This window comes from Arvicola amphibius, chromosome 15 (assembly GCF_903992535.2).
Source record: "Arvicola amphibius chromosome 15, mArvAmp1.2, whole genome shotgun sequence".
NCBI lineage: Eukaryota > Metazoa > Chordata > Mammalia > Rodentia > Cricetidae > Arvicola > Arvicola amphibius.
Genome location: NC_052061.1, coordinates 32,831,754 through 32,857,188, shown reverse-complemented (window position 1 = coordinate 32,857,188; position 25,435 = coordinate 32,831,754). Strand labels below are relative to the sequence as shown.

At 49.4% G+C, this 25,435-nt stretch overlaps 3 protein-coding genes across 3 annotated transcripts in view; 1 reads left to right on the top strand and 2 right to left on the bottom strand.

Moving 5' to 3' along the window:
• The window catches only part of Pskh1 (protein serine kinase H1), a 31,219-nt gene extending 13,707 nt beyond the window's left edge, over window positions 1–17,512 (top strand). Inside the window, exons 2-3 of the mRNA XM_038312870.2 lie at window positions 142–1,156; window positions 15,290–17,512. Coding sequence (XP_038168798.1) covers window positions 212–1,156; window positions 15,290–15,607 — 1,263 coding nt within the window. The 5' untranslated portion in view covers window positions 142–211 and the 3' untranslated portion in view covers window positions 15,608–17,512. The remainder of the gene's footprint in view (window positions 1–141; window positions 1,157–15,289) is intronic.
• Window positions 17,513–17,708: 196 nt separating this feature from the next.
• On the bottom strand, window positions 17,709–19,856 carry Ctrl (chymotrypsin like). Its single transcript, XM_038312871.1, has 7 exons — window positions 19,802–19,856; window positions 19,214–19,317; window positions 19,045–19,124; window positions 18,496–18,577; window positions 18,168–18,348; window positions 17,958–18,091; window positions 17,709–17,870 (listed from the first exon to the last, which is right to left on the bottom strand). The coding sequence occupies exons 1-7, from the start codon at window positions 19,851–19,853 to the stop codon at window positions 17,709–17,711; spliced, it is 795 nt and encodes a 264-aa protein (XP_038168799.1). The 5' UTR covers window positions 19,854–19,856.
• A 1,759-nt stretch (window positions 19,857–21,615) lies between these two features.
• On the bottom strand, window positions 21,616–24,433 carry Psmb10 (proteasome 20S subunit beta 10). The gene is made up of 8 exons (XM_038312857.2): window positions 23,972–24,433; window positions 23,674–23,761; window positions 23,491–23,588; window positions 23,212–23,352; window positions 22,831–22,946; window positions 22,659–22,717; window positions 21,905–22,056; window positions 21,616–21,794 (listed from the first exon to the last, which is right to left on the bottom strand). The coding sequence occupies exons 1-8, from the start codon at window positions 24,025–24,027 to the stop codon at window positions 21,683–21,685; spliced, it is 822 nt and encodes a 273-aa protein (XP_038168785.1). The 5' UTR covers window positions 24,028–24,433; the 3' UTR covers window positions 21,616–21,682.
• Window positions 24,434–25,435: the final 1,002 nt, after the last annotated feature.

Sequence of the window (25,435 nt, the reverse complement as noted above, 5' to 3'; positions counted from 1 at the left end):
TCTAGAATTACAGATATGCACCACCATATTTGACTTCATTCTTAATTAGACTGCATTTATCAAGGCGAAAGGAAGAGGGAGAATGCTGTCCTTCAGGGGTATCCCTGACTATACTGACTTACCCTCTCTTCGTTTGCATAGGTGTAGACGGGGCACTGCCTACAGAGCAGGTCCTGCCAGCCTCGCTGGGGAGGATGCCCCCGTGTCCGTGATGGGCTGTGGGACAAGCAAGGTCCTTCCTGAGCCACCCAAGGATGTCCAGCTGGATCTGGTCAAGAAAGTAGAGCCCTTTAGTGGCACTAAGACTGATGTATACAAGCACTTCATCACAGAGGTAGACAGTGTTGGCCCTCTCAAAGCTGCCAGTCAGTATGCACCTCCATGCCCTGGTGTTCCCACTACTGGCCACACAGAACCTCCTTCAGAACCACCACGTAGGGTCAGGGTGGCGAAGTACAGAGCCAAGTTTGACCCACGTGTGACAGCTAAGTATGACATCAAGGCCCTGATTGGCCGAGGCAGCTTTAGCCGAGTGGTACGAGTGGAACACCGGGCAACCCGACAGCCATATGCTATCAAGATGATCGAGACCAAGTACCGAGAAGGGCGGGAGGTGTGTGAGTCCGAGCTCCGAGTGCTGCGCCGGGTGCGCCATGCCAACATCATTCAGCTGGTGGAAGTTTTTGAGACACAGGAGCGTGTATACATGGTGATGGAGCTGGCCACTGGTGGTGAACTGTTTGACCGGATTATTGCCAAAGGTTCTTTCACTGAGCGAGATGCCACAAGAGTGCTGCAAATGGTACTGGATGGTGTCCGGTATCTGCATGCCCTGGGCATCACACACCGCGACCTCAAGCCTGAGAATCTCCTCTACTACCACCCAGGCACTGACTCCAAGATCATCATCACTGACTTTGGTTTGGCCAGTGCCCGAAAGAAAGGTGACGATTGCCTGATGAAGACCACCTGTGGCACACCTGAATACATTGCTCCCGAGGTCCTGGTTCGGAAACCCTACACCAATTCCGTGGATATGTGGGCCCTGGGTGTCATTGCCTACATCCTACTCAGTGGCACCATGCCCTTTGAGGATGACAACCGCACCCGGCTTTACCGGCAGATCCTCAGGGGCAAATACAGTTATTTGGGGGAGGTGAGTATGTCTTGCTTCTGTTCCAGGGATGTTGGAGAGGCCCCTCTGTGGGAAGGTATTAACTCCTGGTCAGAGGGATCTGCTTTGAGGGCAGATCATGGGGACCAGGCAGACAGTGTAGAAACAACAGACTAGTAAAGTGTCCTCGTTTGGTTTCTCCTAAATGTAAGTCTTGAGGTGAGGACCTGGGAGCAGAAAGCTTATGTGGGAGGTGGTTCAGTAAAGACGGGAGAAAGTGATGCAGGAAAGAAGTAAGTCTAATGAACAAGTACATTTAGAAGTGGATTGACTAGTCTGCTCTACATATCAAGTTACAGACCAGCCAGTGCTGTGTAGTGAGACCCTGGCTCAAACAGAACAAAACAGGTGGGCTGAGACTGGGGAAATGGCTTAGCTAGTTATGTGCTTGCCATGTAAACACAGGACCTGAGTTCTGATCCTCAGAACCCATGGAAAAGAGAGGTAGTGGCATGTGCTTGTCATCTGAGTACTGTGGAGCCAGTGATGGGAGGGTCATCCAGCCAAATTGCTGAGTACTTGATTCAGTGAGATACCCTGTCTCAAAAAATAGGGTAGGGAATGATAAAGGAAATCACCCTCTGGCCTCATCACATATGTGCATGTGTACCTGTACACACACACACACACACAAATGAGACAGGCTTTCTCTGTGTTGCTTTGGAGCCTATCCTGGAACTAGCTCTTGTAGACCAGGCTGGCCTCGAACTCACAGAGATCTGCCTGCCTCTGCCTCCCAAGTGCTGGGATTAAAGGCATGTGCTGCCTGGCTGTGTGTATTGTTCTTGTGGAGACCCTGAGTTTAGTTCCCAGCACCCATGTTGGTCAGCTTACAACAACCTATGTAATTCCAGTTCCATGGGCAACAGCACACACATGTACATACCTCTATACACACATACTCATAATTAACAAATTAAACATCTTTAGATTCTTTTTTGGCATTAAATCCCTAATGTTTCTTGCCTATCTTGAATGTTAACGAGTGCTGGATAAAACCCTTAAGTAGAGAGGCATAAAGATGCAGGCCCTGGCAGTGGGAAGCTATGACTGGGCCTAGTAGCTACAGGTGAGCTCAGAGGTGGATGTGGGTAGGGTCTCTCCAGTGTCTGTTCCACTGGGTACCACATAAGCTAAAATGATTATACCCCTTTCTCAGGAACGTCTTGTTTTATCTCTATTTCTTCTTTTTTTTATAAATCTTTATTTATTACATATACAGTATTCTGCTTGCATGTATACTTGCAGGCCAGAAGAGGGCATTAGATCTCATTACAGATGGTTGTGAGCCACCATGTGGTTGCTGGGAATTGAACTCAGGACCTCTGGAAGAACAGCCAGTGCTCTTAACCTCTGAGCCATCTCTCCAGCCCCTTTATCTCTATTTCTTATCTATATTCAGTTTCCTATCTCTTCAGTTTTGCCAGACAACAATGAGGACCCCATGTATGCTCATCTTTTGATTTAGGATGTTAGAAGTTAGTTTACTTTTGTTTTGAGACAGAGTCTCATACAACCTCACACTCAATATATAACCACTGCCTTAAACGTTTAATCTTTCTGCCTGCTGGGATTATGAGCTTGCACCACCATACCTAGCCTTAGCTCAAATATTTAAATAGTAAGTTATATGTCAACAAATGCTAGCCTGTGTGCCAAATTCAAATAGCAACCCATCCAGTTGTGTATCCAGATCCATGGATACTTCTGATAGTTGCAAAAAAAATTGTCAGTTTTTAGTATTGCTGATTGCTAAAGGAAGATGCAAAGAGAGTCATTGATAGCTGCCTTTCAGAGGATTCTGACAGGGTAGGGATGAGGCTGACTGCCGTAAACTGTGAGCTGGAGGACACCTGTGTGCTTGTGGAAGAGTTGCCATGCCTTGTGAGAACATGAACTGAGCTATGCAGGACTATAGGACTCTGCCAAGATAGTGAGGGCCCCTCTCCCAAAGTACAGAGTACTCCCCTCAGGGCTGGGGCTGCCAGGGTGCTATTTATTGTCTGTGCCTCTTTTTGTTGTTACTTTATTTTGATTTGTGCTTTACTTTTTATTGCTTTACTTATTATTGTATGTGTGTGCATAATGTGGGTGTGTGGGCATGTGCATGCCGTCCATGTATGTAGAGGTCAGAGAACAACTTTATGGAGTAGGTTGTGTCTTTACACCTTCATGTAGATTCTAGGACTCAAACTCAGACCGTACTTTACCTACTGAGCACATTTCAGTGCCCCTTTGCTTTATTTGTTTTTGAGGGGGAGTATCAGGTAGCCTAGACTGACCTGAAGTTCTGTGTAGCCAAGGATGGCCTTGAACTGCAATCCTTCTGCCTCCACCTCCACCTCCCAAATGCCTCACCACTGTCAGATGCCATTTCTGCCATTTTTGTCACCTGCAGAGAAGGGAAGGAGCTCTGGGAGCAACTGTTTACTGTGACTAGTTCCTCCCAGGGCTTTGGCCCAGCCCTCTCATCCCCATCACCTGGCTCAGAACAGTGTTCCTTGTAAGAGTCACCCAAGGGCCTAGATCACTTTGTTTGAGATTCTATGCTCTGTCAGGCCTCCCTGTTAGTTTGCAGATGAGGTTGTGGGGTTAGTTAAGGATGTCCCTTTCTCAGGAATGGAGCTGCTCTTCTCTAGGAGGGTTCCCAGTCATACGTTTCAAAGATGGCAGTGATTTAAGGACAAAAGTCTTCCTCTTCAGTGCAATTCTGTGACAGGCACTGAGGAGGGTTTCCGTTTGCACCGTTTATGGGAGAGATGATAACTGTCACACTGACACCTGTGCTTGGTCTCTGGCGTGCAGGGGTTGCTAGAGAACACCTGATAGTTTCACAGAGCCAGCAGCACCATGGAAGGCACATGCCTGGTCTCCTGTCCTTTGTGGATTTTATGTGAATGGGTATGTGATTGAAAATTTGATTCTCACATATTTGTGCTGGGCTAGTACTAAACAGCATAAGATGCCACAGGTCAGCCAGCACATCCTGTAGAGGCACTCAGAAGGTTCTGTAGTTTTGATAGGAGGCTCAGGGACTACATTAGGTTATAGCTGAAACTGATGCTTTAAATAGAATATAAATGTTTGAGCCGGGCGGTGGTGGTGCATGCTTTAAATCCCAGCACTCGGGAGGCAGAGGCAGATGGATCTCTGTGAGTTCGAGGCCAGCCTGGTCTACAAGAGCTAGTTCCAGGACAGGCTCCAAAAGCTACAGAGAAACCCTGTCTCGAAAAACAAAAAAAGAATATGAATGTTTGAAAGTTGAAAGGCTGCTTCTGTTCTGAGCTTTGTATGGTGCCAAGCTGTTGAGGCTCTCTCCAGATGACAGGGCAGCATGGATCTTATCTAAAAGAGGAAGAGAGAGAGAGAATCTGTTTCTCAAATGGAAAGACTTGAAAAATCTGTAGGAACTCCTAAGAATTTCTGATTCTGGCAATTGTTGATGAAGCAGTTTATTTAATTGGAGCTTGCACAGTGTCACTAACTAGTTATTGATTATCTGAGCACAAGGGAAAAACAAAAGAGTGGAGTAGGGGATATACCTGCTTCTGTTGAAATTCAAAGACTAGATAGAACCAGAGATTCTGTGCTCTGCTCTGGGAAGGGTCCAGATGCAGCTGCTGGTAGGCAGGTTGAAACAGAGACCTTGCTGGTGGTGCGCTAGAGACTCCTGGCCAGGGCTGCCTGTGGGCAGACAGAAGGATTCACAGAACACCATGAGTGAATGTGCTCTTCACTTAGAGCAAACACGGGGCGTTGAACGAAGAGGACGTGCATGCAGATAGTTAATATTGCAGAAAGAAGTCTTAAGTTTACCTATTTGGAGGTGCTGGAGTCAAGAAGGCAGTTTGAAAGTGAGGGAACATTCTGTTAAGGGGCAAAGAAGACCTGATGAGGGTGAGAGAATACTGAAGACACAGAGCCACCCAGAGGTGAACTTCCTCTGACAGGAGGCTCAGGAGGCTGGAGGAGCTGTTTTAAAGGAGAGAGTACAGGATGTGAGTCATCTAGATCCACACTGAAGTGTAGTGGGGTCTCACTCAGCTGCCGTGCTTCACTTGACAAGTGTGGCACTTCTTGGCCTGATGTCACTGCTTTTGTCAAGGCTTCTATTCCTAGAGGCAGGATGTATGAAGAGGCTCTTGGAGGCTGATGGCAGAATGATGATGCCATCAGCAGTTCTGTCTTTCGAATTTAGAAGCCTGAATTTTCATCCTCCTCCACTTGGGCATTCTGAGCCATGGGTGAGCCTGGGTGACTACACCAGGAGCCTAAGTGCCTCTGAGCAGGTGACAGAGTTGGTGGGAGAAGAAACCCACCCTGCTTCTGCCTGGGAATTATGGGGTGGTGGCAGGTGGTCCCTGGGCTAGCCATCCTTCTTCTTGGAGCCAAGGGTTCTTGAGGGCAGTGAGCTGGACTAACACCGTTTAGTTCTGATCACCTGTAATAAGATGGGTTCCCAGAGTCAGCTCTTCCCCGACCTGCTCCTCACCTCACTCTTCCTCACTTCTTTTTCTCATAGCACTTGCACTTGGGGTTATATGATGTTCCAAAATCTATAACTGCCATGTCAAGAAGATACAAATAAGGGACACTGGGACTTGCCTCAGGACCAGCACTTGGACAACATGGCAGGATGAATGAAGACATGAATCTTTTTCTCTCTGTGTAACAGCCCTGACTGTCCTGGAACTTACTTTGTAGACCAGGCTGGCCTCGAACTCACAGAGATACACTTGTCTCTGCCTCCCAAGTGCTGGGATTAAAGGCATGTGCCACCACCACCCAGCATGACGCAGTTTTCTATTCCAAGTTGAACTGGACCACATTGGCCAGGACCTCAGTTTTCATCATTTTGTATGCCCTAGACAGACAAACTAGATTGCTGATACCCTCAGACAGGCCTTCCTTAATACCTAGCAACATGTGCCCCTGAAAGGTGGCCTTGTTTGGGCCACTGGGTGTGGGTAGTGGATTCTCAGTGGCTGGCGGGAGACCTATCCTCGTTTGGAAACCTCTTTTTAGGAGATAGGGTTGTTTTTTATGTGGTGGGGCAGGCTCCAAGGGAAGAAGGCAGAGTCCCATCATGTGCTACTTCTCTGGTTGCAGGCTCCAGAGTCTAATCCTTTAGGCATTTTTCTGTTGCTGCTGCCCTGGTTACACACTCCCCAGAGAGCAGTACCTTGCCTGTAGTGGCAGAAGCAGCTGCCATTCCTTACACTGCTGCATTAACCCTTCCTACAGAAAGGCCTTGCTTCAGACACTTCAGCAACATGTCAGCCTTAGCTAGAGCTACCTTTCATCTCTGCTCTTTCCATTTGCAGCCCTCAGAGGCCCTCCAGCAAAAGGAAACAACATGGCTATGCTCAGAGTCATTCCCTCTGGTCCTCTCCCTCTCCTTTTCAACGTTTGACTTCACCTCTTTGTCATAAGCTCTCTAGTTCTGGGGGCTAGGCTATCACCTCTCCCACATTCTGACTTCGGAGTCACTCATGGCCTGAACACTCCCCCTGCCTCAGCTAAGATAGATGCTAACTCTCTATTGGGTGGATGGTTATGGTGATCTACCTGGTCCACCTGTCTCCTACTGGCCATACTTCTGCATACTCTCCTTCCCCACTTAGTCTCTCATCTCACAGAGCCACTCTTTCTGCCTAGAATGCCTTGTTTTCTCTGTCCTAGTAAATGCGTGGTACCCCATATTGGGCTCCAGTCCAATGCTGTCTGGCACACTTGCAGAAAGCTGAGTTATCTTCATCTCTTCACTCATCCTGCCATTCAGTCTTGCCTAAGTACTTGTCCTGAACTAAATCCTGCTGTGCCTCCGAAGACAGAGACCACAACATCTGTGAGAGAGATTCTAACAGCCACTGAGGCTCAATACCACCTCAGAGTTAAAGTGGGTATGAATCTCAGTTTGTAGAGTACTCCCCCAGCATACCCGAGGCCCTAGGTTTGATCCTGAGCATTACCTGTTCTCAAAATTGGCGGTGTACACCTCAGGAGGTGGAAGCAGGAGGATCAGAAGTTCAAGGTCATCCTTAGCTAAGCAATGAGTTTGACCCAGCTTGGAATACATCTAAAATTTTGTTTTATATGGAAAGAACTCGTTTGTTTAAGAAACAAGGGAAAGAAAGCTAGCTCAGGCTCTGGACGCTACTTGGCTTCGGCAGAATCCTTGAATGGAAACAAAAGAGATCATTTTTAGCACTCATCTAGATCGAGAACCCTCCAGGGTTGTTCCCGGGCATTGTTAAAATAAACATTGCTAGATAGGCTGGCACAGGTTGTCTGTCATTCTTCTATGCACTTAGTTATACCTGTTCTGTCTCCATCCCCTTTCCTGTCCCCCTTCGCTTCATAAGCTCTTAGAAGGGACAAGATTGCATTCTGTTCTCATTCTCTCTCTCCTTTCTCTCTCACTCTCCTTTTCCCTCCTCTTTCTCTTCCTCTCTATTTTGGTGCTCAGAATTGAATTCTGAGTCTTGTACAGCGATAAGCACTGTTTTACTGAGCAACACGCTTACCCTCTCTGTGTCTATTTAATTAAAATTTTGTTTTGGTTTGTTTTGTTTTTTCAAGATAGGGTTTCTCTGAATAACCCTGGCTGTCCTAGAACTCACTCTGTAGACCAGGCTGGCCTCAAACTCTGAGATCCTTTTGCCTTTGCCTCCTGAGTGCTGGGATTAAAGGTGTGCACCACCACCTAGCTAATTAAATTTAATTTTTAGAAATAAAATTTTTGGGGAGGGGGGAAGCCAGGTGGATCTCTGGGAATTCAAGGCCAGCCTAGTCTACAAGGCGAGTTCCAGAACAGCCAGGGTTATGCAGAGAAACCCTGTCTTGAAAAAACAACAACAAAACCCAAAATACCCTTTGTTCTCATCTTTTTTGTTTGTTTGTTGTTGTAGTTGTTGTTGTTGTTATTTTTGTTGTTTCCTTGGGGTTTTTTTTGTTTGATTGTTTCTTGGCCTTTTGGCTAAGACAGTGGTTCTCAACCCTCCTAATGTTGTGACCCTTTAATACAGTTCCTCATGTTGTGGTGACCCCCCAACCATAAAATTTTATTGCTACTTCATAATTCTAATTTTGCTGCTGTTATGAATCTGATGTGCAACCCCAAAGGGTCAAAATCCACAGGTTGAGAATTGCTGGGCTAAGATCAAATGCAAATTTCAGGGCTAGAGATGATCTACTAGGATGCTTGAAGCACCACAAAAACCAAACACCAGGTGGTGGTGGCACGGGCCTTAATCCCAGCACTCTGGAGGTAGAGACAGAACTCTGTGAGTTCAAGGCCAGTCTGGTTTACCAGCGCTAGTTCCAGGACAGGCTCCAAAGCTACAGAGACCCTACCTGGGGGGGGGGGGGGGGGGAATAGAGCTATGTATCAAAACAAAAGCAAAGCCCAGTAAGGCATGATTGTACACCCTTAGAATCCCAACACTCAGCTGAGGCTGACCTGAGACCTTGTCTCTACAAACTCGTTAAAACTTCTGTTCTGTCTTTAGACTGTCCTTCTACATCCTCTTCTCGGCTGTCCACTTCTTCCCTAGCCACCATGGACCTCAGTGGGAGGGATCTGATGTTGCCATCTTGATCAGAGGGTTTGCTGGTTCTACCAGTGTCCAAACTTGCAACATTTTTCAAAAAACAACCTTGGAGGCTGCTTCTGAGCATGTTGTCCTTATTGTTATAATGAGAGTTCTGCTCTCCTAAGTACCCAAAGCTCTAGTTCCAAGAATTTCTTCTGTGCCCTTTTCTTGGCTTTGATTCAGGCCCACGTAAGTACAGAAAGGAGGCCTTTGAGGGTGGGAATACTGGGTCTGAAAATATAAAAATACATCTTGAGATACAGCTGAAGGAAGGACTGAGTCATGGTAGCAAGCCCAACTTTGTTCCTTCCTCCCCCGACTGCTGTGCAGCAGGACTACCTTCTCATCCCAAACTCATGGCCTGTATGAGGAGCCCCAGGGGTCAGGAGGTTGGCTGGAATAGCACATCCTGTGCCCTCACAAGCAGCCAAGGAGTGAGAGATGGGAAGCCATTTCTTAAAATCTAGAACTTTCAAAATCAGGAGAGACTTAGAATTATGTTGTGTTCAGTTTCTCTGTGTTGAAAATAGTTAGGCTGTGAGTTCTCTTAGGTCATACGAAGAAATGGAATTGGTCACTGGGCTTATAGCCTGACACTTTAACCTATCACCCTGATGCCATCCAGAAAAGACCTGGGCCATTTGTCCTCTTGTAATCTCACTTGAAAGTGGTCAGCCTTAGCTGGGCGGTGGTGGCGCACACCTTTAATCTCAGCCGGGCTGTGGTGGAGGCAGAGGCAGGCAAATCTGTGAGTTCAAGGCCAGCCTGGTCTACAAAAGCTAGTTCCAGGACAGCTAGGACTGTTACACAGGGAAACCCTGTCTCGAAAAACCAAAAATAAAAAAAAAAAAGTCAGCCTTCTACCAGAGGAAGTCTGGGGTAGCAGGTGAGCAGGGTTTGCTGCATCCCTATGCAGCCTCGGTTGGATAGCTGCCTCCAGCTCCTTTTCTTAGCTTTCAGGCTCAAAGTGAAACTATATCGTAGCCTTGGGAAATGTTCTTGCCATACCTTCCCACTCAAGTAGAAGGGGCAGAGAGAAAAAGGAGACACACTCTCTGAGCTGGAACACGATGCCTTTGTATATTGGTGCCTCTCCCTCTAGGAGAGAGTTGGAGTCCACAGAGGAATGGCTTTGCCCAGGAGAAAAGTAGGGGATAATGAGGGAAATTGGTGAGGGGGTGCTTAGGGAGTGGTCCCTCCCACTCTCTGTAGTTGTCTCCTCTGCTGTTAGAACCTCAAGAGTAGGTACTTTAACTGCAAGGGAACAAGGTCTTTCGGAGTTTGTGTACTGGGAAAAAGGCAGTCAGCTTGACGGTCAGACTCGGAGTGCCAGTGATTACCCTCCTCCCACGCTTGATGGTCAGACTCGGAGTGCCAGTGACTACCCTCCTCCCACAGCCTCAGCCCAGGGCCCAGCTCACGCATGCAGGGTCTAGAGACTTGTGGAGAGTATGGGCTAGTAGCATATACTGAAGCTGTCTTCATGTTTATAGTAGCATATACAGATCTCCTGACTGTCTGCAGGCAGAGCTAACTGACCTCTTCCTTCTAGTCCTCACCCTCCTGTGTTTCATACTGGTCCAGATGCAGGGAGAGACCAATGGGAGACTAACCAGCTGCTATTGGGACTTGTCCCATCTGTTAGTCACCTGAGGCTCACGAATGTCCCTATCTGACCACAAGGATATATACTGAGGTCAGGGTTCTGTCCTTTAGCCAGAGAAAGCAGTTAGAACTTTGGAAACTGAAGGGCATGGTTGTTTAATCATTTTTCTTTTTCTCATGTCCAGAATGCCTCCTGACCAGTCAGTCATAGCCTGACAGACATACTTAGGGTTCAGAGAAGCAGGTGGGATGGACTTCAGGCAATGGCCACTTTCTTGGGAGGTGCTGGAATGAACTTGAGTTCAGAAGTGGGACTGTGGAGGACACAGGAGGCTTTGCGTTTCTGAGTAATGTGGGAGGTCGAGGTAAGAGGTTGCTCAACTGAGATCAGCCCAAACCCCTGCCTTGTTGTCTGCAAGCTGGATGAGGGCCACTTCCCTGTGTTCAGCCTGCTTGACTTCCTACTCTAGTTTCTTCCAACACACAAAGATTAGATGGAGAAACTTTGGTTAGTATGACTTGAGTCACATTGGCTTGGAGACCACTACCCGCATAGCTGCTCCCAGCTCCTCATAGATGGGGAGTGTTGGGGCCTTCCGGAGAGCTGGGCTGGCCTGCAGACAGATGAGTCCATTGGCATTCTGTACCCAGTGGCACGAACACAATAATTGATGAGGCGAGAGTCTGGGGCGTAGGAAGGGCGGATCAATCTGGCTCGCTTTGTCACTAACAGGCTGAGCGCTTGACAGGCAGCAGGGGTTAGTGCCTGGTGTGTGCCTGTGCTACTCTGGAGATGGAGATGTTTAAGCTCACTGTGCAGTTCTGCTGCGAGGCCCTTCTAAGACAGTAGCAGACTGGTTGCAAGCCACAGGAGTCCATGCTTTAACTGTATGAGGATCTGAAGGGAGAAAGCCTCCACTTCATCCTTGTTTAGGCTTCTAGCTTGTGAATCCAGCTGTACCACTGTTCCACCTTCTGCAGAGAGCGGCTACTCTTATTTGGAGGAGGCCTCAGTTGGCTTCAAATTGTCTATAAAGTATAGGGTGGCTTTGAACTCCTTATCCTCCTGCCTCCACCTGCTAAGTACTGGGATCTTTTTATTATTATTATTATTTCTACTACTACTACTACTACTATTTTTTTTCAAGGCATGGTTTCTCTGTGTAGCTCTGCCTATCCTGGAACTCACTCTGTAGACCAGGCTGCCCTCAAACTCAGATCCTTCTGCTTCTGCTTCCTGAGTGCCAGGATTAAAGGCGTGTACCACCACCGCCTGGCTAAGTGCTGGGATCTAATGTGTGTACCAAAATCCCTGGCTTAGGAGTTGCAGGATCCTGTTCAGAGTTGAGTAAGGAACAGACTCAGAATCATTCAGCTCTGTTTGGAGTACCCTGGGCTGCCTTGCAGTTGTTCTTCCAGCAAGCCAGGCTGGGCTGCAGTAGCTTTCTCAGTTCCCAGAGAAGCCCAGCAGGGCAGCACAATGCAGGTACTCTGATCTGATCTGTTCATCAGAACTCTGGGCTTGCCATGTTCATCACGTGTTCTAATAGGCCTGCTGCATCCATCTCGTGATAGGCAGAGGCTTGTACTCAGGTGGCAACAGCAATCCACAGGACTTTCTTTAAAGGAAAAAAAAAACTATGTGAATGGGTGTCTTTCTTTCTCTCTTTGTTTCTTTCTCTCTCTTTCTTTCTTTGAGGGAGGCAGGGTTTAGTTTCTCTGTGTCTCTGTTTGTCCTGGAACTTGCTCCATAGACCAGGCTAGCCTCGAACTCACAGAGATCTGCCTGTTTCTGTTTCCTGAGTGTTGGGATTAAAGGCGTGCGCCACCACTGCCCAGCAAGCTTTGCTTACTAACAGGGAGGTGAGTACAGTGACTACAAGAAAACTACCTACCTCTTCTTAGGAGTCCAGATGAGTCTTCCCTCTGCATCACTTCTGTCAGTTGGGAAGGGGTGACCTCTTGCATAGCAAGAGGTCAAGGGAGCCCTGCTAGGGCAATGTGAATCAGCAGGTGTGTGTCTTTGTTAAATGGCCATGTCCCTACCTGGAAGGTGGACCGTTGTAAGGTGTGCCTGAGTACCATGGAGAGCATGTTCAGAGGTTCCCCAAGGTAAACAGTACCATGGAGTAGGACAGACAGCCTTCATCTAGCAGTAAAGAGAGAGTGGTGTCCTGGCATCATAGTAGAGCCCATATAGCAGAACAGAGAATTACCCGGCAGCCTACCCTTGAAGGAGCATCAGAGCCCTTTCTAGAAGCTCTCTCAGGAAGTTCAGGGGCCCAGAGGCTGGGTTCCATGGCCTGAAGCAGCTTTCCCGGAGGGTGCTCATTAGACAGCATCTGATTGCTCAGCCACCTGAGCCTACTCAGTGCCTCCTGTGTGAGCTGCCCCGAGCACTAGGGCTCAGTACATTGAACGGTAACAATCAACTTGGAACTCAGAGACTGGAGTAATGGTAAGCACTGGAGGCTAGGAGAGCACTGAAGGCAATGTCCTTTCCCCTAAGAATTTAACTTCAGCCAGGTAAAGACAAGTTAGGGAGGCTGAGAGCCAGCGTTGATAGCTACTTTGTGAATGGCTAAGACAAGGCAACTCTGGTTACCTGTAGCAGACCAGGCTTTTAGGAGAGCTCTGTAGGGACAGAAATGGACTAGAAGGAGGCTGCACATAACACTTAAGGACTTGTTTGTTTGCTGTGAGATAGGCTTTCACTATGTAGGCCATATTGGCCTAGAACTCACAGGCGTCTGCCAACCTCTGTCTCCCAAATGCTGAGATTAAAGGCATGTACCATTACACCTGGCTAATGTCAGGGGCTTTTGTGGCTCAAAGAAGTTATATAAACTTGTAGCACAATTAATAAAAACCCAAGGACAGAAATTGGGGCTTGGCCTGAAGGCCAGGAAAACAGAACAGCCAGCCGCTGGCTCTTAACCTCTACCTCAGTTCAAAATGGCGATCCTGCCTCCAGGAATCTCAGAATGAGACTGTGTGTGAGAGCTGTCTCCTCTCATTTTATATTCCTCTCTAGTGCTGGGATTAAAGGCGTGCATCACTACCTCCTGGTTTCTGTGGCAAACTAATGTGGCTACTGGGACTAAAGGTGGGTGTTACTCTGGGTGGTGATGAGCACATCTTTAATCCCAGCACTTGGGAAGCAGAGGGGAAAAAGGTTGTGTGTCAGCACTGCCTGTCCGTAAGGCTGCTCAGTGCGGCTGTTTTACTCTCTGAACTCAGGCAAGCTTTATTTATTAAGATAACAAACGAAATCTCACTACACAAACTGGACAGTCTCTGAGAAGGGTAATTATTTTTATCTGGCTCCAGAAGTCCCTACCCTGTCACCAAACTGAGAAATATAAATGCATTAAATGTTTTTTTTCTCTTGATGCCTGAATGCTGATGGGGAACTCCTTGGAAGTTAGAAGGCGAGACCCTCTCAGTAAGGACTGTAAAATTTCCCTCTACTCAATATGATCCAGACAGATGGTTGGTGGAGTTTAGCCATGGTGAGAAAATGTGGATCACTTTCTTCTAAAATCTAGTGCTGGGGTTGCTGGGGATATGGCGCAGTGGTTTAGAGCCTGGCTGCTCTTCCAGTAGGACCTGGGTTCAATACCGAGCACCCACATGGCAGCTCACAACTGTCTGTAACTCCAGTTCCAGGGGATCTGACACCCCCATACAGACACATGCACATGAAATAAAAATAAATAATTAAAAAAAAATCTAGAGTTGGAGAGATGGCTCAGCAATCAAGAGCTGTCCTTGGGCTGGAGAGATGGCTCTGAGGTTAAGAGCACTGGCTGTTCTTCCAGAGGTCCTGAGTTCAATTCCCAGCAACCACATGGTGGCTCACAACCATCTGTAATGAGATCTGGCTCCCTCTTCTGGCATTCAGGCATACATGGAGGCAGAATGCAATATACATAATAAATAAATAAAATAAAAAAAAAAAAAAAAAAAAGAGCTGTCCTTGCAAAGGACCCACAGAGGGCTCACAGCTGCTGAAGCTCCAGTCCATCTATCTTCCGTGGGTGCTTGCATGTGTGTGGTGGGTATACATACACTCAGGTACACACATATGAAAAATAAAAAAGCTTTTAATTTCAGCACTCAGGGAGGCAGAGGCAAGCAGATTTCTGTGAGTTTGAAGCCAGCCTGATCTACAGAGTAAGTTTTAGGACAGCCAGAGCTACACAGAGAAACCCTGTTTCCAAAAACAAAAAAACAAAACAAAAATCTTGCAGCCAGATGTTGTGGTACATGCCTTTGATATCACAACTCAGGAAGAAGAGACAGGTGGATCCCTGTGACTTACAGATGTACAGGCAAGAAGCCTGGTCTACATTTTTAGTTCCAGGACAGCCAGAGCTATACAGAGAGACACTGTTAAAAAAAAAAAAAAAAAAAGTCCCTAGGGTAGGTTAGGGGTCTTGGCATGGTCCACCTCCTTTATTTAAAATCCCTAGGGTAGGTTAGGGGTCTTGGCATGGTCCACCTCCTTTATTTAAAATCCCTAGGGTAGGTTAGGGGTCTTGGCATGGTCCACCTCCTTTATTTAAAATCCCTAGGGTAGGTTAGGGGTCTTGGCATGGTCCACCTCCTTTATTTAAAATCCCTAGGGTAGGTTAGGGGTCTTGGCATGGTCCACCTCCTTTAATTAGGCTTTGCTTCCCAGGATAGATGATGCGTCCTTTTCCTCGTCAGATTCATCAGCAAGCAGCGCCTGCTCAGTAACCTGTGTCAGCCTGAGGGGAAGGAAAGGAGTTCCAGTGTGCTGCAGCAAAGAAGAGGTGCTGCCTTTCTAGACTGCACAGATGCTGGGTGGATCCTAGTGCTGTGGAGGCATCATTTAGATGGGAGGGCAGTGTCGGGTCCTCTCACACTAATGCTTGTCCTTGGCTTCTAGCCCTGGCCTAGTGTATCTAACCTGGCCAAGGACTTCATTGACCGCCTGCTGACAGTGGACCCTGGAGCCCGGATGACTGCACTGCAGGCCCTGAGACATCCATGGGTAGTAAGCATGGCAGCCTCTTCGTCCATGAAGAATCTCCACCGATCCATCTCCCAGAATCTCCTCAAGCGTGCTTCCTCTCGTTGCCAGAGCACCAAATCTTCCCAGTCCACACGTTCCAGCCGCTCCACACGCTCCAACAAGTCCCGCCGTGTTCGGGAGCGTGAGCTGCGAGAGCTCAACCTGCGCTACCAGCAGCAGTATAATGGCTGAGCCACCAGCTGTGACATGGACACACTGTCGTCTCCTCCTGGCCACTCTCTGCTTTGTCACCTGGGCCCAATGCCTTTTCTGTACCCAGGCATCATGGCCAGCAGTATATAGAGCATGTCTGGGTCTAGCTCTTCTTTGTGCCTTTAGTAGCCCCTACCTCCTCATGGGCCTGGGCCTGGGCCTGTTGGGATGGTGGCCCAGGACCATCTAACCTGAGAACCTGGTAGGCAGCTGCTAAGTTGGAAGAAAGGACAGGACCCAGTTCCCACAGATCTCCTTAATGTGTGCCTTTTTCCTGGACCAAAGGGGTCTATAGTTTTGGGTAGAATGGGTCCTATGGCTCAGGACTCTTTGAATCCATTACTTTTATAACCCCCCCCCCCCTTCTTCCACAAAGCATTGGTCTAGCTCCCATATCCTACGTCATACTAATCCTTAAGAGTATGCTCCAGTGGGAGGTTTAGCTTTACCATAGCTAAGCTGCAAGCCCCAGGTGCCTCATGGTGCCTTAGCCCCAGTCAGATCCAAGCAACTCCACCATTTTCCCCAGCTGAGAGCAATATTTCTTCATGGTGCCACCAGGATCTCTTCTAACCCCCAGACTTGCCGCATGGTAGGACTCAGGCTCCTGCCTCTCTGTGAGCAGGATTCTGCGCATCACCCTCAGTGCCTCTGCAGAGCCCCTTATTGTCTCCCTCTCCTGCTTAGATGCCCATGTCATTCCCCAGCTGCCTCCTTCCCCACCTGGAGGGGTTAAAGGGAGATCCACTGCTGCTACCTGGGGGATGGATGTGCATGAAGAGTTCTCCTCAGAATTCCATTGTCAACCCTCGTTCCACCCTTTGGTATTGTCCTTTGCTGGTCCCTTTCTAAAGCTGCCATGCCCTCTTTATAGCTTCATGATGGTGCCATCTAGTGTCTGGTCTAGGTATAGGTGGCCGGGGGAGGGCTGGTGACTGGTGCACCCCCTTGCCACAGCCCTCCTAAAGGAAGAGGAAAGAAAGGAGTTGCTGAATTGGGGGAGAGTCCTGGGCTGCTCAACTCCTCTTTTGCTCAGCTTCTCCAAACCTCACCCTGGAACTTAGCCGTACTGTGTTACCTGCCTCTGAACCCCGGGTGCCTTGGGTGCTGACCTTGCTGTAAGAGCTGGCCTTGCCCTATCTGCCCTGTGCCCACCTCTTTTCATAGCATTAACTTTTGAGGCTGTCCCCACTGTGTCAGGCTGGAGGGAGCTCCTCCGGGAGGTAGGGTAGGGTTGCAGGGGCTGCTTTCCCAGAGAACTGAGCCGCAACAGCTCCTATAGCTGGCATGGTCTCCCTGCCACCACCACACTAGGCTGGAATCCAAGCTCCCTCCCTCTGTAGCTGCTTTCAGTGGGTAGGAAGGGGCCAGACAGAGCCTAGCTTGAGCCTTAGCTAGACTAAGAGCCTCTGTCGGCAGAAGGGTCTGACTCCCACACAACTCCTCTCAGTAGGCAGCCTTGGGCTAGGCCCTCTTTCTAAGTATGCCACCTCCATTGGGAAACCAAACCAAAGAGACCACTGTGTGCCAAGTCAACTGTGCCTTATGTACTCTCTCCTTATATCCTCCTGCCCTCTGGATAGGAGGTCCCGGAGGACTGAGCCTCACAGCCTCAGAACACCCCCACCTACCAGTTGCCCCAGGAATTTCTGGGGGTGTGAACCACTGGGGATTTAATTGTCTTTCTTGCCCAAAATAGGCCTGGTTGTGAGGATAGGGCAGAGGGAGTTTGTGTCTTTGGCCTTTGATAGGTCTGCCAGGCGTTCATGCCATGGGCCGCGGATGGAGAATGTGCAGTTATTTATTTTGTGTACCCTGTAAATGTATCTTCTGTATCCAATAAACAGGCTGCCATCCCCAGGGAAGGCTGCCATTTTCTTCTGATACCATGACTGTGCCATGCGACTAGTGAATTGTTCAAAAAGAAGAGTAGGGGCCACAGCCTGGGACGGCAAAGTCCAGATCAGGGGTAAAGCCCCTGAGAGCCTCTCCTTTCCACTAAGCCAGGATGGAAGACAAGGCTACACAAGAGAACTGAGCCTGGTGTCTTTATTGAATTGGGAAAGGATCTGCAGACAGTCTAGTTGTAGGCCATGACCTGGTTGATCCAGGTGCTGAACTTGCTCACCCGGGCGTATACGGCTGGGGCTTGCACATTGCAGTTCTCAGTGCCCCAGGAGACGATGCCAATTAGCACCCAGGCATTTCCTTTCTGGCAGACAAGGGGGCCTCCTGAGTCACCCTGAAAGGGAAGGAAAGGGGGAAAGTTGGGACGGCAGTTGAGGAAGTCTCCCATGGGACAGTACAGAGGGCAGGTGCCTGTGCTTACCTGACACGAAGAGACACCCGAGGCTCCGGCACAGATCATGGCGTCAGTCACGCCCGAACCCCAGTACTGCCGGCACTGGTTCACAGTGACCAGGGGTAGAACTGCTTGCTGCAGACGTGCTGGGGTCACGTTGCCTGTGGGCCAGGAAAGGTGGTCAGGCTGGCCCAGGATGCACCTCCAGGCTCCCCTTGCTCTTACCCAAGTTCTTACCCACACCACTGGTGCGGCCCCAGCCAGTGGTGACACATTTGAGGCCTTCAGGCAGTGCCTCATTGGAAGAAGGCAGGCAGACAGGTGAGATTCGTGCCGTGTACTTGGCTGGTGAGGCGAGCTTCAGGAGGGTCACATCATTGTTCAGAGTGGTGGGGTTCCAGTTAGGGTGTGTGATGGCCTATGGAGCCAGGAGAGAGCCATGGGAAGCTGGAGCACAGGCCAGTACCCAAGGTTGGCGCCGAGGGGTAGGTTGGGGCATGCTTGAGTTTCTGTGTCCAAAGCAGATCACCTAAAGCCCTTTGTACATGTGCATCCAGGGACTTACCTTCGAGATGGAGAGCACTTGTACAGGCTCGGCATTGGAAGATCGGTCATATTCTCCCAAAACAACTAAGTGTCGTCCAGCACTGCAAGGATAATGGGAATGGGTAGCTGCTAGGGGATTTCAGAGGGGCCACCCAAGGGAAGGAAGTGTTAGGGACTGCGGACCACCAGACCCTGGACTTCCTGTAAACAACTTGTTTCCTCTGCTCTGCGCAGCCTGCAGCTGCTCTGAGCATGAGACCCTGGTGGCAGGGGAGTGGGCTCTGATTGGTCTGCAGCTGAAAGATCCCGAGAGCTGGGGTGTGACGAGAGCCCTATATAAGCTGCCCCTGAACACAATAAAGGGGGCATTCTTGGGGAATTCAAGGATGATCTCTGTCTCTGTGTGTTTGTATGTTTCAATCTCCAGCCCCTTGCCTGGCTTGCGGACTGTCCCGGGGTACACTACAGGCGCAGTACAGATGCTACAGAACCATAGTATGCGTAGTAGCAGGGATGCTACAAGGAAGTAGAAAGAGATGAACTGGCAGGACAGGTAGATTACACTCACACGACTCCACAATGGGCAGCAGTGACTACCCAGTTCTGGCTGATGAGAGAACCACCACAGAAGTGGAAGCCATTGGTTTCCTAGGGTCAAAAGTCAGATACGTGAATGGGTTTCAGTTACCCATAGGCATAAAGCATACAGGACCCTGACCCACCCCTAGAGTATGTACCTGTAGAGACACCTGCCAGGGCCAGGAGCCTGACACTGCATTCTGCCCATTGACAATCCTCTGGCTGTAGCTCAGTTTAGGTGTGATGGCAGGAACACCACAGCCTGAACATAGGGCAGTGAGTATCCACAACCCAGCCCACCTCACCCTCCATTCTGGCTCAAGGCCCCCACGCTGTGTATTCCAGAGGGATCCGGCTCACGAGGATTTCTCACTAGCCCTTCTCCTGAGTGCCTTTCAGGCATACACAGCTGTCTCAGTTACCCCATCCTACCAGCCCTCAAATCCTGTGCACATCACATCTACCTACCTAGTCCTGATATTCTCCCTGATTTCCGGAGCCATCTCCTTGGCCTTCTGTTAGTCTGCTTTGCTTAGACTATACATATCTTTCATGCTTCCTCAGGTCTGGCTCAATCGTCTGACTTGTTATTTATTTATTTTTAGCCTAAGTACGTTAGTTTCCCTTTGCCCGTACTGCCCACTTTCCTTCTAGCCAGGCCGACTCCTTCTCTGGTCCCCTAAACAGGAGCTGGAAGCTAAGCTGCCCTAAGTTGATCAGTCAGGATTGGTCCCCAGCCCACTTACCCCAGGAGGAGCCAAGGAGAACCAGGCTAAGGGTTAGGCTCAGCAGTAACATTGTGGAAGATAATGAAGTTGAGAATGGCCTGGCTTTATTTATGAGTATCCTTGTCCTTGGGCAGAAGCCTTGGGCTTGAGACTAGGCCAGCTGTGTGGTCTTAACACATTCTCACACCAGCCTAGGAGAGGTCTTCTTAGGCCAAAGTCCTTGGAATTATCAAGTATCCAGGTGTGAGGCTCCCACCTTGGGGAGGTGGCTCCCTAAGCCTTGCCTTCCTATTGGCTTTCTGGGCCACCTCCTATCCCAAGTGTTGGTCACTGGATACTAAGGACATATGGCTGAACTAGGTGTAAAATATCAAACTGGTGGCTGGGAACTATGTAGTTTCCCAGGGCTGTCAGGAGTACTGGACTCCCAGAGAAGCCTGCTGTATGAAGAACATACAGGTATGATCGGTGTCTCTGCTGTGAAGGCCAGGGATGGAGGTTCTGAATCTTAACAGACATCATCTAGGATTTCTCATCAGTGTGGAACAGGAGTCAGAGGTTTGCCCAGAGAGGTGGGATGGGACAGTTCTAAGGCCTCTATTGCCAAAAGTGTGAGTGAGTCCTCAGTGACAGACTCTGGACTGAAGTTGAAAGTACAAGAGTGACAGCCGTGACCTCTGTTTCTAGACCCCAGATTGCCATGGGCAAGATCTGTCCACAGTGCATTTGTTACTGAGCTCCAGGCTGAACTAAATCAATGGAGAGATGGTGTCTCTGTGTGCAGAGTTGCAACAGGTGAGTTGGCTTGAATTTTTCTAGAATATCAAAGGCTTTGACTGACTCAAGAATACCTCAGCCTAGGGGAGGGACTGGGAGGAGAAAGAGGGGAAAGGCAGTCAGGATATAAAATGAACAAATAAAGATTTAAAAAAAAAAATACCCCAGTCTAAAAAGTGCAACAAGTGAATGGTGAATAAAAGGGGTGGATAGAAATAAGATCAAATCCAACAGAATATGAATTATAACCTGGACATATGGATGCTTAGTGAACTGTTCCCTTAACTTTACTACTGCATATACTTTCTTTCATAATAAAATGTCAGGGAACACAAAGTCAGGGGCCAAAGATGTCCAGCCTGGAGAAGAACCTCTCTGGAGAACGTGGCTTATTCATTCTGAAGACCCAGTGGGGCTTAGCTACTCTGAGAACAAGATGTTCCCAGCAGAAAACCCAGGGGCAGGGCCCTCGGTGGAGGCTTAGCAAAAGTTTCTTGTTATATGTGTCATCTTCCCCCATGAGTTCACGACCCCTTTCAGCCCAGAGAGCTCGGAATCCATCTCCCTACTCACAGCCCTGCCTGTGCAGACAAGGCCCAGCTTTTCACCAGTGGCTCACACATGCCAGGTTATTTGAGGGGTGTCATAAAGTTAGAGGCACTGTAGGTGGATGAGGGGTGCTTGGTGAGAACTTGCCACCCGGCCTTAGAGTCAGGGAACAGTTGCTTTATCAGCAGTTTAGCCCCCTTAGAACCCAGGGTGGACCTGGTAGCAATAGGGGAGCACTGCTAAGCCAGGGAATGGCAATGAGTAGGGGCTGTCCCCGGGGTCGTTCAAGATGGAGACCGGTGGGGTATGCTTCCACTGTGTGGAATTAGGTTTGGGGATGACAGGGTATAGCTTTCCACCTCAAAGCCTGCAGTGCTGACTAGAGCTGGGATTCTGGACAGACCGCTGAGGTGATGATGAAGGAACCAGGCCTGTGGTCCTTAGATGCCCCAGGCACAAAGCTCCTATGGCTCTTTGTCCCACTCCTCTCAAAAAACGACAGAGTCTTTTGTTTAAGTGTTTGTATTTCCCGGGTTTATTCCCCCTTGTTCCAAGCTCTAAGCCTTAGCCACTTTATTCCACCTCCATGGCCTGCACGGTTTCCTCCAGAAGCTCCAGGTTCAGGGGCCTCACTTCCTGGGTCAGGACAGCTGTGGTTCCAGGAGCAAAGTGGTAACGGGCAGCTCTAGAAGAGAGGAGGGCCAGCCTTTCAGCGTGCAGCCTTTCAGCGTGCAGCCTGTCCTGTCCTGGCAGTCCTCCCTGCTGGCCGGCGTTCCTCCCTTACCCTGCTCCTACCTCTGCACAGGCTTTGTGGGAGAGCTCAGGGTCCTCAGCAGCTTGGCGCCTGCTGCAGTGATCACACACGCATCCACACTGCCTCCAGAGCCCAGGTCACTCAGGATCCCTGCAGTGATGGCTTCCACCAACAGCTCTTGTGCAGCCTCCAGCTGTGGTAGTGTGAATGAGGTTAGGGAGCCTGGTGTGGCCTCACACTAACCTGGGGACTTCGTTAATCTTGAAGCCTAGACAGCCATTTGTGCAAGCCCAACCTCCTTCCTCTCCTGCCAGTCAAGATTCCAGTCCCTTAGCTTCTGACTTGCTTTCTCCCCAAACCCCGTGTTGCCTCCACCCACTGATCCCCTGTACAAGCTTCTCAGTGCCCCTTACACTTCCAGGGCCCTTCCATCGGTCTTCCCACCCACCAATCTAGTCCTCTGTCACTAAGTGTCTCTCTGGGCCTTAGTTATTCCTGAAGCACATAGTCGCCAATTTCTATGGCACTCCAAAGTCCATACCTCAAACCTCATATAGAACCGCAGTGGGCTTTATTTACCTCTTCCTTCAGTTAACAATCATTTGTGAGCATCTCTCAGTGGTCTAAACTTGGTTCCTGACTGGACCTTCAGCATTATTCGGTCCCTTCTCAGGTGTCACCTTCTTCCCCTCCAAGCCTTCCTTACTTGGCCAGTTTTGTTTTTTTTTTTTTTTTTTTTTTTTTTTTGACACTCCCCACCCTCTGAGCACGAAGTAATGGGCAGAAGTCGCTCACCGTCATGTTTGGCTGGAACCGGTCCTCCAGTAGAGCCAAGGCTGCATCCTGTCCAGAGCCTACAGGTGGGAAGGGGCATCTGAAGTCAGCTGTTGCTGCCTCCTCTAGGGAACAAACCTTGAAGGTAGGGTTGCAGGGGCAGGATTCGTGCGAAAAGGAGGGAAGCACTCACCCAGGGCCGTAAAGAGCAGACGGCTGTAGGAACCGTGGGGGTGTACTCCATAGAGTTGTGGTCCGGTCAGATCAACCCCGCCCACGATCAGTGATGCTCCCACGTGGCCTTGGTACCTGTGGATAAGCCGGTGCTGTTACTGCCTACTGGAGCCGGCTCCGCCTCTTAGGCCACTTCTAGGTCTGAGTCCCTCCTCTTCCTGTGACCTGGCGTCCCATGATTGACGTGACTTCTTCCGGAACTCAGTTTTGGTCACACCGGCCAGGCTTCTTCCGCAGGTAGCAGCCTAACCTTTTCCTCGCCCTCCCCCTCCCCCGTCAACCACGCCTACCTGCAAGTAAATGACCCCCGTTAGGGATCATCTTTACCCCACCTCCTCACCGGAAGAGTGTCTGGCGCAGGATACGGGTGACCGTGGCCACCCGAGGCTCACGACCAGTGGACAGCGCGTGTAGCTCCATCTTGGAAGCTGCCATCCGCGTGGTCATCTCAGTGTCTGCAGCTACTCCAGCCCCACAGCAGCTGGGGGGTGGGGGGAGAAGGGATGGTGGGTGTGGACTGGGACGTGCAGGGACGGAAGAGAACGTGCTGGGACAGAGGAGGGCGTGAGTGACAGACAGTGCAGCGTTTGAGTGTGGGGACTGAGCTGGGGATTCTTACTAGATTTTGGGAGCGATGAAGTGGATCTTCTCGCAGCTTTTGTCAACCACGACCGAATCGTTAGTGGCCCGCGTATCGGCGCCCAGAATAACTCCATCCTGCAGAGGAAGAGCCCAGCCTTAATGCCCACTCGATCTCCGTAGTGGCGCCAACCTAACCCTCCAGTCCTGTCGCCCTGCTCACTCGGAACACGAGTCCCGCGATGGTAGTCCCGGTCTTGCGTGCATGAGGGACCCGAAGGCCCGAGAGGACGTGTTCCAAGGACGCATTCCTGCAAACAGTGGGGTGACTCACGTTTCAATTCTGCTTCTAGGGAGAGCCCTTGAACCGGCCCCCTAAATTATCTCTACTTTCCTCATCTCCTGGGTTAAGCCCCTACTTAGTCACCCAACATAAAGCTCCCCCACTTCCACCAGTTTAAAAAAAAAAAAAGGCCGCCCACTGTCGACAGCTCTCAACTAGAACTCCACTCCCCCCTCACCTCTGGCAGTTCTCGAAAGAGAAGCCTCCTCTGTGTTCCACTGCCTGCTTCAGCATCTCGGGTCAGGGAAGCCAGCTGAGATCCGGGGTCGATCAGATGAAAAGAGTGAAGCCCGTGGGGCGAAGCAGAGAAGCGTCCGCCTCGGCTTCTGTGGGGTTGTACAGGACGCTTCACGCTTCCCACTTTCGCTTTCGCCTCCACCCCAGTTTAGAGGTTGCAGGCCGCTTTGTGCGTCTTCTGTTTCACTTTCACCTTTGCCTCTGGTTCCAGGGAGTTTGAGGAAGGGGCTGTTGTACCCCTTGCCAGGTCTTCCATGGGTTCCTCCATCCCCCTCTTACCTGACTGCAATCCCATACATGTATGCAGGCAAAACACTCAACCACATAACTCTTGAAGTATAAATGAAGCCCTTTTAGGTTTGTGTTCTAGTGATGCCAGGTGCCCACTAGAAAAGAGCATTAGATTCCCTGGAACAAATGATTGCTAACCATTTGGTACACCATATGGGTGCTGGGAGCCAAACCCAGGTCCTCTGCAAGTGCAACAAGTGCTCTTAACTTCTGAGCCATCTCTCCAGCCCCAAATTAAGCCTTCTTTAGCTGAATTGTCACTCTTTCAGATCCCAAGCCTCCTAGACTTTTTCTTTTTGGTTTTTGAGACAGGGTTGCTCCATGTAGCCCTGGCTGTGCTGGAACTCAATCTGTAAACCAGGCTGGCCTGAATGCAGAGATTAAAAACGTAGTGCCATCACCTAGCTCTAAACGTATTTATTTATTTATTTATTTACTTATTTACTTACTTATTTATTCGAGACAGGGTTTCTCTGTTTAACCCTGGCTGTCCTGGAACTAGCTCTGTAGATCATTGTGTTCTGTTTGCATGCCAGAAGAGGGCACCAGATCTCATTTTAGGTGGTTATGAGCCAACCTATGGTTGCTGGGTTGGGAATTGAACTCAGGACCTCTCTGGAGTAGCAGCCAATGCTCTTAACTCTGAGCCATCTCTCCAGCCCTTTTATTCCCCTACCTTTTTTGTTTTTTCAAGGCAGGGTTTCTCTCTGTGTAGTCCTGGCCGTTCTAGATATCACTCTGTAGACCAGGCTTGCTTCGAACTCAAAACTCCACTTGCCTCTGCCTCCCAAGTGCTGGAATGAAAGGGGTGCACCACCACCACCAGGCAATCTTATGAGTGTGTGTGTGTTTTAAAAGATTTATTTATTTATTTGTTTGTTTATTATGTATACAGTGTTCTGCCTACTTGCCAGAGGGCACCAGACCTCATTATAAACTATTGTGAGCCACCATGTGGTTGCTGGGAACTGAACTCAGGACCTCTGGAAGAGCAGCCAGTGCTCTTAACCTCTGAGCCATCTCTCCAGCCCCAATTTTACATTCTTAACAGATCTCCAGCTCTCAGCTCCCATATTATAAACTACTGATTTATTTAGTTTAGTCTTGTTTTTTC

Excerpts from the sequence above, each read along its gene's own strand:
- Ctrl (XM_038312871.1), bottom strand. The coding sequence starts at position 19,853 with ATGTTACTGCTGAGCCTAACCCTTAGCCTGGTTCTCCTTGGCTCCTCC. Across the intron at positions 19,125-19,213 it reads CCTGGCAGGTGTCTCTACAG|GAAACCAATGGCTTCCACTT; the intron begins GTACATACTCTA and ends TTTTGACCCTAG. Across the intron at positions 18,578-19,044 it reads GCTGCCCATTGTGGAGTCGT|TGCTGGACGACACTTAGTTG; the intron begins GTGAGTGTAATC and ends TTATCCTTGCAG.
- Psmb10 (XM_038312857.2), bottom strand. The coding sequence starts at position 24,027 with ATGCTGAAGCAGGCAGTGGAACACAGAGGAGGCTTCTCTTTCGAGAAC. Across the intron at positions 22,947-23,211 it reads CTGCGCCAGACACTCTTCCG|GTACCAAGGCCACGTGGGAG; the intron begins GTGAGGAGGTGG and ends GCTTATCCACAG. Across the intron at positions 21,795-21,904 it reads CCCACAAAGCCTGTGCAGAG|AGCTGCCCGTTACCACTTTG; the intron begins GTAGGAGCAGGG and ends CCTCTCTTCTAG.